At 60.3% G+C, this 13612-nt stretch overlaps 1 protein-coding gene across 2 annotated transcripts in view; it reads left to right on the plus strand.

Annotated features, from left to right (window-relative positions):
* The first annotated feature begins 3288 nt into the window (after nt 1-3288).
* The window catches only part of Unc93a (unc-93 homolog A (C. elegans)), a 12137-nt gene continuing 1813 nt past the window's right edge, over nt 3289-13612 (plus strand). The window contains exons 1-7 of one of the 2 annotated variants that reach the window (XM_013024545.1): nt 3289-3375; nt 5699-5880; nt 6128-6357; nt 7733-7862; nt 9408-9621; nt 11436-11571; nt 13177-13308. In XM_013024545.1, coding sequence (XP_012879999.1) covers nt 3289-3375; nt 5699-5880; nt 6128-6357; nt 7733-7862; nt 9408-9621; nt 11436-11571; nt 13177-13308 — 1111 coding nt within the window. Of the gene's footprint in view, nt 3376-5698; nt 5881-6127; nt 6358-7732; nt 7863-9403; nt 9622-11435; nt 11572-13176; nt 13309-13612 lie in introns of both variants that reach the window. The other variant, XM_013024546.1, reaches the window with a different exon arrangement.

Consider the following 13612-nt stretch of genomic DNA (forward strand, 5'->3'; position numbering starts at 1 on the left):
AGACCGGGAACTTTGAAACTACTACAGGAAACAGTAGGGAAGAGTCTAGAATGTGTGGACCTAGGCAGGAACTTCCTGAGTGGGACTCCAGTAGCTCAACACGCAGGAGCCCCTCCTGGCAAGAGCGTCTTCGGGGCTGCGTTTTGGAGCTCCCGGTATGCTGGGCGTGAGACCTGTCGGATGGCCTGGTGGGCTCTTCTGATCCACAGGCCCGATGGCAACATCCTGTGTGGCACAGAGGCCTCGCGCCAGCCCTGCGGGAAACCCTCTTGCTCAGGTGCAGAGCCACTGGTGGCCTCTTCAGGAAGTGGCTTCCCATGCCAGTGAGTGCTAGTGTTTTCCCCGTTCTGTCCTGTACAAGGTACAGGTCTTAGATGAAGTCTTACCTTGAGCTTGGTCCAGGGGGAGGGGTCTGCATTGGGTCTTCTGCCGTGGACCTCCAGCTCTTCCGTGCGTTTGTTGACGAGGCTGCTCTTGTGTGTGGAATGACACGGGCAGGTTCTCTGGGGCTGGGCTGGTGTGGCCCCGGATGCTGCCCGCTGGGCCCGTCTGGCCCTGGGCAACAGGACGCTGGTGTTGTCTGTCCCCAAGCCCAGCGTGTTCTTCCCTGTGTGGTCGCTCCCTTCTGCTGGTTTTCTGCCAGTGTGTCTCATGGGTCTTGCCTGGAGGGTCGTGGAGTGGAGACGGAGAGAGGCAATCAAATGCAACAACCACCAAAGCAGGCAGGAGGGCGCAGCGTGGGCGGGGCGGCGGCTCCCCGGGAATAAGGTTCTCTCTCTGCCATTTCTCCTCCTCTTCCTCTTGGCAGTTTCAGGTGGCTAAGTGTGCCTTCTGCCCGTCTATCTGGCATACTTGTTCTGGTGTCTTCTCCTAAGCTGGCCTTTCCCGCCCTCCCTGCAGCAGATCTGAGGCGCGGCGAGTCTTTCGCTTCCTGTGGGTGGAACCGGTCCGTGCGGGGCTTGTGTGAACCCACTCAGCGCAGCTGTTAGAGTTCATATGCAGCTAACAAGGAAAACACATTCATTTGCTCACCTGAGTTCTTTCCTTATTACTACAAACCTTTGATTATAGACTTGCCTTAAAGCAATTTGGATCAGAGCAGAAAGTTTCCTGGTTTGAAAACTGGTCCTATGTATTTGGAGAGCCCAGGGTTGGAAAACAGTGCCCTCTGGTGTGTGGCCACGTACTCATGCTGTCCAGTGTCCTGAGTCTGGGCATGAGGTCAGGCCGGTTTTTTAGCTCCATACCAGCTCTGGGTCCTTCCTGTGAGCATCCAGTAGCATCTCCAGAGCCTTCTCGTGGAGGGCAGCTAAGACGTCACCGATGTCTGGTGCTTAGGAGCCATTTGTATCTAAACCCCAGGTCTGGAGCCCAGGTTCTGGTCCCTGACTGCGGTAATGCAGCAGCCGGCTTTCAGAGTCCAGATGCTGTGTCTCCATCACCCGAGGGGTCTGCAGGTGTGTTCGTTAGACAGGGCGGCCCAGGGCAGAGAGGAGAGGACACCACATCGCAGCCCACCCTCACTTTACAGCTTTGGTTGGGGGGGGGGGCTCACAGGCACTTCTTGAAAACCATCTGCTGCCAGAGTCAAGACAGTGAATAACATCATTGCTCATTCTTAAAATCCTCAACATAGTAAAAGCAGGGGCTCCAAGGAAGAGAGAAAAGGCAGACTTGATCAGGGAAATGATGCTAGAAATGAATGGTTGGCTACAAGAAGAAAGGATGTGACTTGCAAAGACTAAACCCTTCTCCAAAGGGATCTTTCAAAGCTGCCAAGCTCCCAGGGAGGCCCTGGCAGACTGCAGGGACAGAAGCTACTGGAAGCTCTTTCAAGGCTAGCTGCTAAGTCTTGGTGATACAGTTCTGTATGTTTAAACAGCCAAAGCAGAAAGCAAGCACCAGGTTTCTTAACATCAAGATCCAAGGCAACTGTGGGTAACACAGACAGGCCAGAGCTGGAGCCACTCATGCTGACAAAAAGCAAGCAGTAAGCCCCTGTGCCTTGCCCGACCGCAAAGCCAGCTCTGGGTTTTCACGGCCTCTGTTTTTCAGGAGGAAAGTCAGGTTCAGAGAGCGTGTGGCCTGCCTGAGACGGCCAAGGACCGAGATAAAGACGCAGCCCTGTCCGTGGTTACCCCCTCTAAGGCTGGCGCTCGGCCACAAAGCAGAGTCAGCAGCCAGCGTTTCAGGGACATATAAAGCCATTATTTCCATTAAAAAATTACTTTCATAGGAATCCGTTGATCTGTGAGAGCCTCATCCCCGCCGGCGAGGCTGTTCAGATAGCGTGGTCCCCTCTCCCCGCGTATCCAAGCCCGCCCTGTGGGACTGGCTGTGCAGGCGTGTGACCGATGTCACAGAATGCTGGGGTGAGGCACAAACATCCTTGCTTAAAGCAGTCACTGAGTCAGTCACTTCCCAGTTATGGGTGGCGTTTGGGCCTCGCTGCCTCCCCCACCCAACAGCAGCACCTGCACCTGCTTAAACCTTAATTTCAATCAACGGAGTGAGTGAGATGCAGGAACGGAGCCAGGCCGCTACAGCAGCTGTGCTTCAAGAGCTCGGTGGCTATGCGTGCGCAGTGGCTCTGACCTGAGCGCACTGAGCTGTCCCGAGCTGTGTCCGGTCCCGTAAAGGAACTAAGATCCCTGATGATAAGGATGCTGGCATTTGAGTGTAGGACGCTTGAGATGTGGCGAAGCTGCTCCTATCATTTTTAAACGATTGCCTCATTGTAAAATTATATAATGTTTGCAGGACTTTGACTTTGCCCCCAGGTTCTTATCAGCACATTAATGACCCTCTTTCAAAATGGAACTACATCCCTTGAAGTTGACATTGGTGCTTTGTTCCTTAGGACAGAAGAACATTCCACATTCTGCATCTGTGACGGCTTCTCGGGACAGAGAAGGTACTGTCACGTGCACATGCAAATACAATATCTATTATTGGAGGGCCGTACCTGCCTGAGAGTAGCAGGAAACAGTGCGATCACGTACCAGCCCAGCAGAGTCGTAATCTTTCCCTGCAATTGCAGGTGTTAGGGCAGGCCATAAGAAGGTGAGTAAGCCACACAGCCCCGGGCTTCACCAGGTCCGATGACCAGGTTCCTTAGTAAGCGGCCTCCTTCCTGACTAACAAACAGGCTTCTCACTCCAATGAGAGGCTGGAGGCTGGGCGGGCCAGCACAGATGAGGCTCTTCAGATTTCTTAGGCCTCCCCTGGTGTCTTTCAGGGAGCCGCCCGGTGACACCGCCGCCGCCGACTGGCAGCCGGGTCCACATGATGCAGAGCAGCCTGAGGAATGTCCTCGTGATTTCCTTTGGATTCCTCCTCCTCTTCACGGCCTTCGGAGGGCTGCAGAACCTCCAGGTGAGTCGGCCCTGCAGCGCTAACCTCACCTCCACACCCCTCCACGGCCGCCGCGGGCGCGGGCGCACACGCTGTGGCCTGGAGTCGGGCCTCACCTTCTGCCTGGCTCTACTCTGCTCAAGGCTGGCACTCTACTACTGAGCCACGCCTCCATGCCCAGCCTTTTGATGGTGAATTGCAGATAAGAGTCTCAATTTATGGCCTGGGCTGGCTTCTGACGGTGAATCTCAGCTCGGCCTCCGGAGTAGCTAGGATCACAGGCGTGAGCCTCTGGTGTCCCGCTTTAAATAAGATGTCTTTTTAATCCAGCCCACCCTGGCATGTTCTCCCCCCCACCTCCGCGCCTGGCGCAATGGGGTCGCGGTGGAGGGCGTGGCGCTGAGCCTTGACGAGAAGAACAGAGTCCCGGAGAGAGTGGTGCGGGTAGATGGCCTTTGCCTGGGCCGCTGAAGGGAGATACCAGGAAAAGCATTGGGAATTCCAAGCCCCAGATGTCGGCTTTCTGATTTGGGGAGTAATATGAATTTACCAAAGATCTTTAGGTGTCGTGACTCCGCGTTCACTGAAACTGAACTTTGAGGAAATCGCCAACACTTTGAAACTATTTATGGTATTCCTTCTGCTGTGTGTGAACAGCACCAGTTCTGACGGCTGGGGTGTGGGTCCTGTGGACCTGGGTCCTGTGGACCTGGATAGATTCTGCATGTGTTCTTGGGCGAGTCAAACTTACACTCTGATCTTTAACTGGGCAGAGACCTCCAGGGAACGCTGAGGTCTGTCTGGTGGCAGGAAGCAGGCGCTCCTGTCCCTGGGTGCATTTGCTCCCCAGAGTCCCCCAAGGCCTGGCTAGGGACATTCTTAGAGCATCTAGTGACAGGCGAGTGCCATCCTGCCTGGTTGCCTGCTCTGTGCCCGGTGCTGGATCACAGAAACCCACCCAGGGCTGAGAGCCGGGGTCGGGCCTCGTGGAGCCCTTCAAACTCTGAGGACCTGTGGGAGTCCAGCCTCCAGTTCTCAAGTGGGTCATGTCCCTAGTCGGTTCACGGGGAACGGAGGGAGAAGCGGGGACGGGAGCACCGTCCACTGCCCCACGGCCAGTCCTGATGGGGCCCCCGCGGCCGTTCGTAATGGGGCCCCCACGGCCGTTCGTAATGGGGTCCCCGCGGCTGTTCGTAATGGGGTCCCCGCAGCCGTTCGTAATGGGGCCCCCACGGCCGTTCGTAATGGGGTCCCCGCGGCTGTTCGTAATGGGGTCCCCGCGGCCGTTCGTAATGGGGTCCCCGCGGCCAGTCCTGATGGGGTCCTGGCCTCCTCCAGAACCCTGTGATGTCTCTCAGGGTTTCGGCCTGCGTGGACACTCGCTTCGCAGGGTGCTCTGTGGGGACTTTCTGTGTGAAGCGAAGGCGGCGGTGGCCTTGCTGGCTTTTTTGATTGTGGCCGCCAGGCGCCACCCGCTGCTCTCCTTGGCTGTCTGTCATGTCTCGGGCCTGGGACGGGCCGTTGGGTGGAAGCAGCGGCCCCAGGGTGGTGTGTGCGCTGCCGTACAGCCCTGCCCCAAGCCTCCCACTCAGCACTGAGACAGAGAGAGACCCAGAACCCCTCGGGCCTGGGCGTGTGGGCTTCCCCATCCATACTCAGGCAAGGGTGCTTCATCCCGGCCCACTGTGCTCATGGGTGGTCTGGGACCTCAGCCCTGAGGCCAGGCTGCCCCTCACCCCTGCATTCCAGACCCCAGACCAGGCTGCCCCTCACCCCTGCACCCAGCCCTGAGACCGGGCTGCCCCTCACCCCTGCACCCAGCCCTGAGACCGGGCTGCCCCTCACCCCTGTACCCCAACCCTGAGGCTGGGCTGCCCCTCTCCCCTGCATTCCAGACCCCAGACCAGGCTGCCCCTCACCCCTGCACCCAGCCCTGAGACCGGGCTGCCCCTCACCCCTGCACCCCAACCCTGAGGCTGGGCTGCCCCTCTCCCCTGCATTCCAGACCCCAGACCAGGCTGCCCCTCACCCCTGCACCCCAGCCCCGAGGCTGGGCCGCCCCTCACCTCTGCACCCAGCCCTGAGACCGGGCTACCCCTCACCCCTGCACCCAGCCCCGAGGCTGGGCCGCCCCTCACCCCTGCACCCAGCCCTGAGGCCGGACTGCCCCTCACCCCTGCACCCAGCCCTGAGACCGGGCTACCCCTCACCCCTGCACCCAGCCCCGAGGCTGGGCCGCCCCTCACCCCTGCACCCAGCCCTGAGACCGGGCTGCCCCTCACCCCTGCACCCAGCCCCGTCCAGCCCAGGCGCTGCCGCTGACGGGCCGCTCTTGTTTCCACAGAGCAGTCTCTACAACGAGGATGGCCTGGGCGTGGCCACGCTCAGCTCCCTCTACGGGGCGGTGCTCCTCTCCTCCATGCTCCTCCCCCCCATCCTCATCAAGAGGTGCGGCTGCAAGTGGACCATCGTGGGCTCCATGTGCTGCTACGTGGCTTTCTCCCTGGGCAACTTCCAGGCGAGCTGGTAGGGCCCGCGCCGGCCCAGCGCTTGCACTGGGCTGTGCGCCCCGCATGGGCTGCTTCGGCACAAGGCTTTGTGCTAGCTTTCCTGGGCCCCCTCCCCCACCCGCCCCCAACTCCTCACCTTCCCCAGCTCCGCAGCCCCCAGGGGCTCCCGGGCCCTCGGACAGGAGCGGTCTGGCCTGGGTGTGGATCGCGTGTCTGGGTCTGTGCGGCGAGCGGACCCTGCCCTTGCCCGCCGCCCGTTGCAGGTTCTCACTGATCCCCACGTCCGTGCTGCTGGGGCTGGGCGCCGCCCCGCTGTGGTCGGCCCAGTGCACCTACCTCACCGTCGCGGGGAGCCGGCACGCGGAGAGGACCGGCCAGCTCGGCAGGGACGTGGTCAACCAGTACTTCGGCATCTTCTTCCTCATATTCCAGTCCTCTGGCGTGTGGGGCAACCTGATCTCCTCGCTCGTGTTTGGCCAGACGCCCACGAAAGGTACTGGGCGGGGGGAGGGGGTGCGTGGGGTTTCTCGGCCACCGCCGAGCCCAGGGACACGCCCGCTTGGCTCCACCGAGGAGGCACCAGTGCGCCCACGGGGAGGGGGCCAGGGGGGCCCTGCTCCAGGCACTGAAGAGCTGTCCCCTTCCCGGGGGGCAAGCCCTTGGAGGGGCCACCACGGAGACACCAAGGGGGCCCCCGTGAGTGGAATCTGCGTCTGTAGAACCTTTGCTGTCCTGAGGACAACTTCTCTGTGTTATCTCCTTATGGGGTCATTAGAGCCTGCCCCGAGCCCACCCAGACAGGACGGGACACGGAAGCCATGTCCTGCCCGCACACTTTGATGCCCGCTTGGAGGCGTAAAGCCAAGTCCACAGGAAAGCAAGCTCCCTGCTGCTAGTGGAGGCCTGGCCCCACCACTGCCGGACTCTGCCCCTCCACTCTGCCCCTCCCAGCCCAAGGGTGCATGGGTCCTGCACGATGCTCTTGCTTACTAAATACACCCTTTCAAGGAAGCCACGGGGGAAATGTTGCAGACTTCTTCCTGACTGACCGGTGTTCCTGGGCTGTAATCTGCAGGCCACCCCCCACCCCCCCACTCCTGCTGAGTCACAGCCCGAAGGACGGTGGCCAGTAGTGTGAGGGCCCAGCTGGGCGGCTCACGGCCTTGGGCCTCTGTTCCCACTGCTCCTCTGCCCTTCCCAGCTCCTTTCCAGCCTACAAGGTCTGTGAGGTTTTTATTACAAGATGGGTATTATGAAGAGCATCACACGATTCATAGTCTTTCTCTCCTGGCATCTTTCTTTTCTCTCGGGAGATTCAGACGTCATCCTGATTTGCAGGTGTTGGTAGTTTGTTGATAGGCTGTTGGTTGGTTGGTTGGTGGTTTATTTTATATTTGTGCCGGGGTCAAATCCTAGGCAAATACTCTTCACTCAGCCGTATTTCACCTGCCCTGTCTCCAACTGTATTCCTTCACTCTCTGAAACAGAAAAGAGAGGTACCCTGCCTGTCCAGGCAGTGGGGATAGGGAAGAGGAATTTGAAAGTGGTCGTCAGCAGAGGGTGCCTTTCTTTTCCACTGACTGAGTTTGAATGTGTTCATTGATGCGGAGGAAGCAATGCTCTCAGAGAGAAGAATGCCATCCTGTGAGCTCTTTCTCCGCATCTTTGCAGAGCACTGAGTTAATTCTCTTCCCAAACAAACCATGCTAACCTCAGGCCGTGGACTTGAGCCCAAGGGTTGTGTGTCTGAGATCCTCGGTAGAACACCGGCTCATCTTGGCCTTGGCCTCCAGCTCCACCTTACCTCCCACAGTCCCGTCCTGGGCAGCCGCTGCGGCCCAGCCTGACCGTCTGCTCTGACTCCACAGAGTCCATCCTGGAGAAGCAGCTGGAGTCCTGCGGGGCCCGGGACTGCCTGATGGTGGCAGCCTCCAGCAACAGCACGCAGGGCCCCTCTAGGCAGCTGATCTACACGCTGTTGAGCATCTACACGGGTACGTGCCCTGGGCCCCAGGCCCCAGAGCCAGCCTCCTGCGACCCCCTCCGTCTCAGAGCCCCGGCTGGCATGGAGGGCCGGGTCATCTTCGGAGCAGGGGATGAGGGCGCCATGGGGTGCCGCTATTTCACCCCTCGGAGTCCGGGGTGGAATCCATTCGCCACAAGCACCTGTTTACATGTTAGCAAGCAAGTTAAACCGCGGCATTGCGGAGACGGACACGGGGAGCGGCTTCGTGGACTCGGCCCCTTCGGCCCCCTGTGGGGCTCTGAGAGCAGCCTTGGCCACAGGAGGCACAGGCCGCGGGTCAGCACAGGCCGCGGGGGCCGCGAGCTGGGTTTCGAGTAGAAGCCTGCGAGTCCCAAGCCAATCTGTTTTTCCCTTAAAATTATTTAGGGGAGGAACACAAAGAGCAACGCCTCTGTGCCTGATCAGATAAAATAATATTTTTCTAAATGAACTCCAAGAAATGGAAACCAAAGCTTTTCTTCTTTGTTTTTTGTTTTATTTTGTTTTGTTTTTTGTTGGTCGTGGGATCTGAACTCTGGGCCTGGGCGCTGTCCCTCAGCTCTTCAGCTCAAGGCTAGCTCTCTACCACTTGAGCCACAGCGCCACTTCCGGCTTTTTTCTTTTTGCTTATGTGGTGCTGAGGAATCGAACCCAGGGCCTCCTGCATGCAAGGCAAGCGCTCTACCACTGAGCCACCTTCCCAGCCCCTTTGTTGTTATTTTTGTTTTCTTTCCTTTTTGTCTTGTTTGTTTATCTACAACACAGAAATAGAAAGACAAAGCAGCAGTGGTATTCACTAGACAGTATGTTGAAAAGGAACTATACAATTTGTGGGTGAGGATGGGGGGGACTGGGAAACAGTGAGGGAAGGGGTGACGTCCGAAAAGAAATGCATTCATGCCTGCGCCGCTGTGCACCTGCACCTTCACAATAACAAGGTAGTGTTTTTAAAGAGAACATTTATGAACTAAAGCATATGTCTGAGAGTGAAGTAACTGTCCATTTTAAAGGAAAGGGTGTGTGTAGACTATTGAAAGATCTGCCTTTTTCATTGAGGTTTTATCCTACAGATATTATATCAGCATATACTATTGCTAAATCCTCCATTTTCTAAGGAAATTAAAAATCAGGTTTTGTAGTATAAAACATTTTTCAGCTAAAAACGATCTCTCTGCCAGTGTTAAGCTTGTATCATCACAACTCAGTCGTGATTCTAGAGAAAAAGAATGGCGTCACCTGCTCAGGAAGCACATGACTGATGCAGCTACTGTCCAGCCATGCTAATGGCTACTGTGTTAACTTAGCCAAGACCACGAGAGAGAGGACCACATGTTAGACTCGAAAAATGGAGGGGATTATGCACCGCTCTTCTGCTCCTTCAAACAGGACAGCTCTGTCTTTGATCAGACACGGGCCCAGGCGAGGGCACCGTGACACTTGGGATGCCAGCTGTGGGTGGGCAGGAGGAAGGGTAGGGCCCAGCAAAGTGCCCTGACCTGCAGACCCGATGTCTTCCGCCTGTTGTTGCTTTCAGTCAGTGGCGTGCTGGCGATCCTGCTCATCGCCGTATTCCTGGAACCCCTGGAAGACTTTGAGCCGAACGGAAAAGGAAAGGACGGAAAGCCACCTCCCTTTTGGACCACCCTGCTGTCCACCTTCCGGCTGCTGGGAGACGGACGTCTGCGCCTCCTGATCCTGCTGCCGCTGTACAGCGGCTTGCAGCAAGGATTCATCTCTGGTGAATACACAAGGGTAGGAGAGAATCAGAGCCGCGGCTCACAGGCGCATGGCGCACCACGCCCTCACCAGCCTGCGCCACAGGGACCCGCCTCGGGGCCTGGCTGGACCCGACCCCACGGTGGTTCAGGCTCTGCAATCACCCCAGCCCCCACTCCTGAAGGGGAAAGCTCCTGCCCGCCAGGGTCTCCCCGGGCAAGGCCCGCTGGATAGCCAGAGGCCGCCCCCCTGTAACGCGGCCCCCCGCCCCCCCCGGTCTTGTGCTGCCGCCCTTTTGGTGTGGGCTGGCAGCACAGCAAGCACGGTCATCTCTATGACCGTTGCCAGCGGCAGGGACAATCAGAGCCCCAGGGTTGCCCTCCACCCGGGGGTGTCAGTCTGTCTTTCCTTGCCTGCTGGGGTGGCCTCTCATCCCTCTTATCCTGACGACCTCTGTGCCTACCCAGATCCTGGAATCCACCCCCAGGTGACAGCCACCACCTCCGTCCAGTGCACCTGGGCCTGGCTCCACTCCGGGAGCCAGCTGTGTCCCCAGCCGTGCCCCCAGTGCTGTCCTTGGCACTTTCCTCCACTACCAAGGAGGCTGGCTGCCTGCCCCGCCCCGTCCCGCCCCACCCCGCCCTGCCCTCAGCACCACAGTCACTCTGCACCACAAGCACAGCACCTTCACTGAACTCTGGGCACATGGCAAATACCGTTAGAACAAGTGTGACCCAGCCATGTCTGGTGTCCGGTTTGATCTGCAGCCCTGTTCTTAGGAACAAGGGCAGACAGGATGAGGGGAAGCCTGCCTTGCATTGTGGATGTGTCCCTCCCACCAGACTTCGGGATGCCAGCCACCTCTCTGTCCCTCGCCTCCTCCCCTCCCACCATCCTGCCCCACCCCAGCCCCGCCCTGTCCCACCGTCCCTCCTCCCCGCCCTCTTCAGGCACAGCTAGCCTGGCCCAGCCACGGGACAGGTGGTGCTGGTGCTGCGCTGGGTCACATCTCAGCCTTCGGTGAAGGCCTCTTCATCTTGGTCCATGTTCCTTCAATTATGTAGAGGCCTAACAAGAAGTGTGGAGCAGTGGGACACGGGGAAAGCGTGGGGAAGAGGTTGGTGTGGGTGTTTGTCCCAACAATCTCCTCTCCGTTCTGACTCAGAGAGGAGTCTGCAACATCAGCAGTGCTTATGCGGCAGCCCGGGGCTAGAGGAGGCTCCTTGTGTGCCAGCCGGCATGCGCCGTGTGTCAGCCGGCATGCCCTGTGTATGAGCTGGCATGGCCCATGTGTGAACCAGTATGCCCCATGTGTGAGCCGGTGTGCCCTGTGTGTGAGCTGATGTGCCCTGTGTGTGAGCTGGCGTGCCCTGTGTGTGAGCCGGCATGCCCTGTGTGTGAGCTGGCGTGCCCTGTGTGTGAGCTGGCGTGCCCTGTGTGTGAGCCGGCGTGCCCTGTGTGTGAGCTGGCGTGCCCTGTGTGTGAGCCGGCATGCCCTGTGTGTGAGCTGATGTGCCCTGTGTGTGAGCTGGTGTGCCCTGTGTGTGAGCTGATGTGCCCTGTGTGTGAGCTGGCATTCCCTGTGTGTGAGCTGATGTGCCCTGTGTGTGAGCCGGCGTGCCCCATGTGTGAACCAGTATGCCCCGTGTGTGAGCTGATGTGCCCTGTGTGTGAGCCGGCGTGCCCTGTGTGTGAGCTGGCGTGCCCTGTGTGTGAGCCGGCGTGCCCTGTGTGTGAGCCGGCGTGCCCTGTGTGTAGCGTGGGCAGCTTCTCCAGATGCTAGCAGCAGCTCGGGCCGGAGCTGCAGGGAGCGCGCGGGCCCCGTGATGCCGCTCTGCCTTTGTCCCCAGTCCTACACCACCTGTGTCCTGGGCATCCACTTCGTGGGCTACGTGATGATCTGTTTCTCCGGGGCCACCTCCCTGTGCTCGCTGCTATACGGGAAGCTCTCGCAGTACTCCGGCCGGGCCGCCATCTACGTGCTGGGTGGGTGCCCACAGCCTCTGCCCAAGCAGCCTCCGCCCAAGCAGCCTCCACCTAAGCAGCCTCCACCCAAGCAGCCTCCGCCCAAGCAGCCTCCACCCAAGCAGCCTCCACCCAAGCAGCCTCCACCTAAGCAGCCTCCACCCAAGCAGCCTCCACCTAAGCAGCCTCCACCCAAGCAGCCTCCACCCAAGCAGCCCGGCACACCTGCAGCACATGCGGGGCGGAGGGGGGGGCAGAGTCTGTGGCTGCCAGACTGGTGACTGGACTGCCTGCCTCCCTCCCTCCCTCCTTCCTCCCTCCCTACCTCCTCCCTCCCTCCCTCCCTTCCTGTTCCTTCCCTTCCCCTTCCTCCTACCTCCTTCCCTCCCTCCCTCCCCCATCCCCTCCTCTCACCCTGCCAGGAGGCCTGGCTCTCACATGGGAGGACCTGGTCCCTTCCAACACTCGCCCCAAGGAGGAAGCATTTCCACCTTGCTCTGGGCCTTGTGGCGGAGAGACTCACAGGCCCAGACTGCACCCTGGGGCCCGACACTGGGGAGCAGGGAGCACAGAGCCACCCGGGGAGCAGGAGCACAGAGCAGCCAGGGAGCAGGAGCACAGAGCAGCCAGGGAGCAGGAGCACAGAGCAGCCAGGGAGCAGGAGCACGGAGCAGCCAGGGAGCAGGAGCACGGAGCAGCCAGGGAGCAGGAGCACGGAGCAGCCAGGGAGCAGGAGCACGGAGCAGCCAGGGAGCAGAAGCACAGAGCAGCCAGGGCAGCCAGGAAGCAGGAGCATGGAGCAGCCAGGGAGCAGGAGCACGAAGCAGACAGGGAGCAGGAGCACAGAGCAGCCAGGGAGCAGGAGCACGGAGCAGCCAGGGAGCAGGAACACGGAGCAGCCAGGGAGCAGAAGCACAGAGCAGCCAGGGCAGCCAGGGAGCAGGAGCACGGAGCGGCCAGGGAGCAGGAGCAAGGAGCAGCCAGGGAGCAGGAGCACGGAGCAGCCAGGGAGCAGGAGCACGGAGCAGCCAGGGAGCAGAAGCACAGAGCAGCCAGGGCAGCCAGGGAGCAGGAGCACGGAGCAGCCAGGGAGCAGGAGCACGGAGCGGCCAGGGAACAGGAGCACGGAGCAGCCAGGGAACAGGAGCACGGAGCAGCCAGGGAGCAGGAGCACGGAGCAGCCAGGGAACAGGAGCACGGAGCAGCCAGGGAACAGGAGCACGGAGCAGCCAGGGAACAGGAGCACGGAGCAGCCAGGGAGCAGGAGCACGGAGCGGCCAGGGAACAGGAGCATGGAGCGGCCAGGGAGCAGGAGCACAGAGCAGCCAGGGAGCAGGAGCACGGAGCAGCCAGGGCAGCCAGGGATCAGGAGCACAGAGCAGCCAGGGCAGCCAGGGAGCAGGAGCACGGAGCAGCCAGGGCAGCCAGGGAGCAGGGGGCAGTGTGGTGTGGTCTCCTTCCCTCCACCCACAGGTCAGGACCCTCAGCCACCTGGCTCACCCTCCTCCAGTCACCCAGGCAATGCCAGGGCGCAGAGCCATTCCCCTCAGCCAGGCTGGCTTCGGGCCTGGCCGGCCCAGGCCGCGCGGCCCCGGCTGCTCACCGTCCCATGGTTCCCGTGCCCAGGCGCAGCCACCCACCTGTCCTGCATCATCATGCTCCTGCTGTGGCGCCCACGGCCAACCCAGATGAGCGTCTTCTTCCTCCTCCCCGGCCTGTGGGGCCTGGCGGACGCCGTCTGGCAGACACAGAACAATGGTGAGCATCGGCCGTGCCTCCCTGCCCTCTGTCCATGCCCGGTCAGGTCAGACGTCACCACCAGCCATCGCTGGCTCCGCCGCTGGGCTAGGACCAGTCCAGCTCTGTTGGAGGCCAAGTGCATTGCCAGAGACTGTGAGAGAGGCTGCAGGAGCCTGGGCTGCACCAGGGCCGCGGGAGCCTGGGCTGCACCGGGGCTGCAGGAGCCTGGGCTGCACCGGGGCTGCAGGAGCCTGGGCTGCACCGGGGCTGCAGGAGCCTGGGCTGCACCCCGGAGCCGCGGGAGCCTGGGCTGCACCGGGGC

This window comes from Dipodomys ordii, unplaced genomic scaffold (assembly GCF_000151885.1).
Source record: "Dipodomys ordii isolate 6190 unplaced genomic scaffold, Dord_2.0 Scaffold77, whole genome shotgun sequence".
In the NCBI taxonomy this organism is placed as follows: domain Eukaryota; kingdom Metazoa; phylum Chordata; class Mammalia; order Rodentia; family Heteromyidae; genus Dipodomys; species Dipodomys ordii.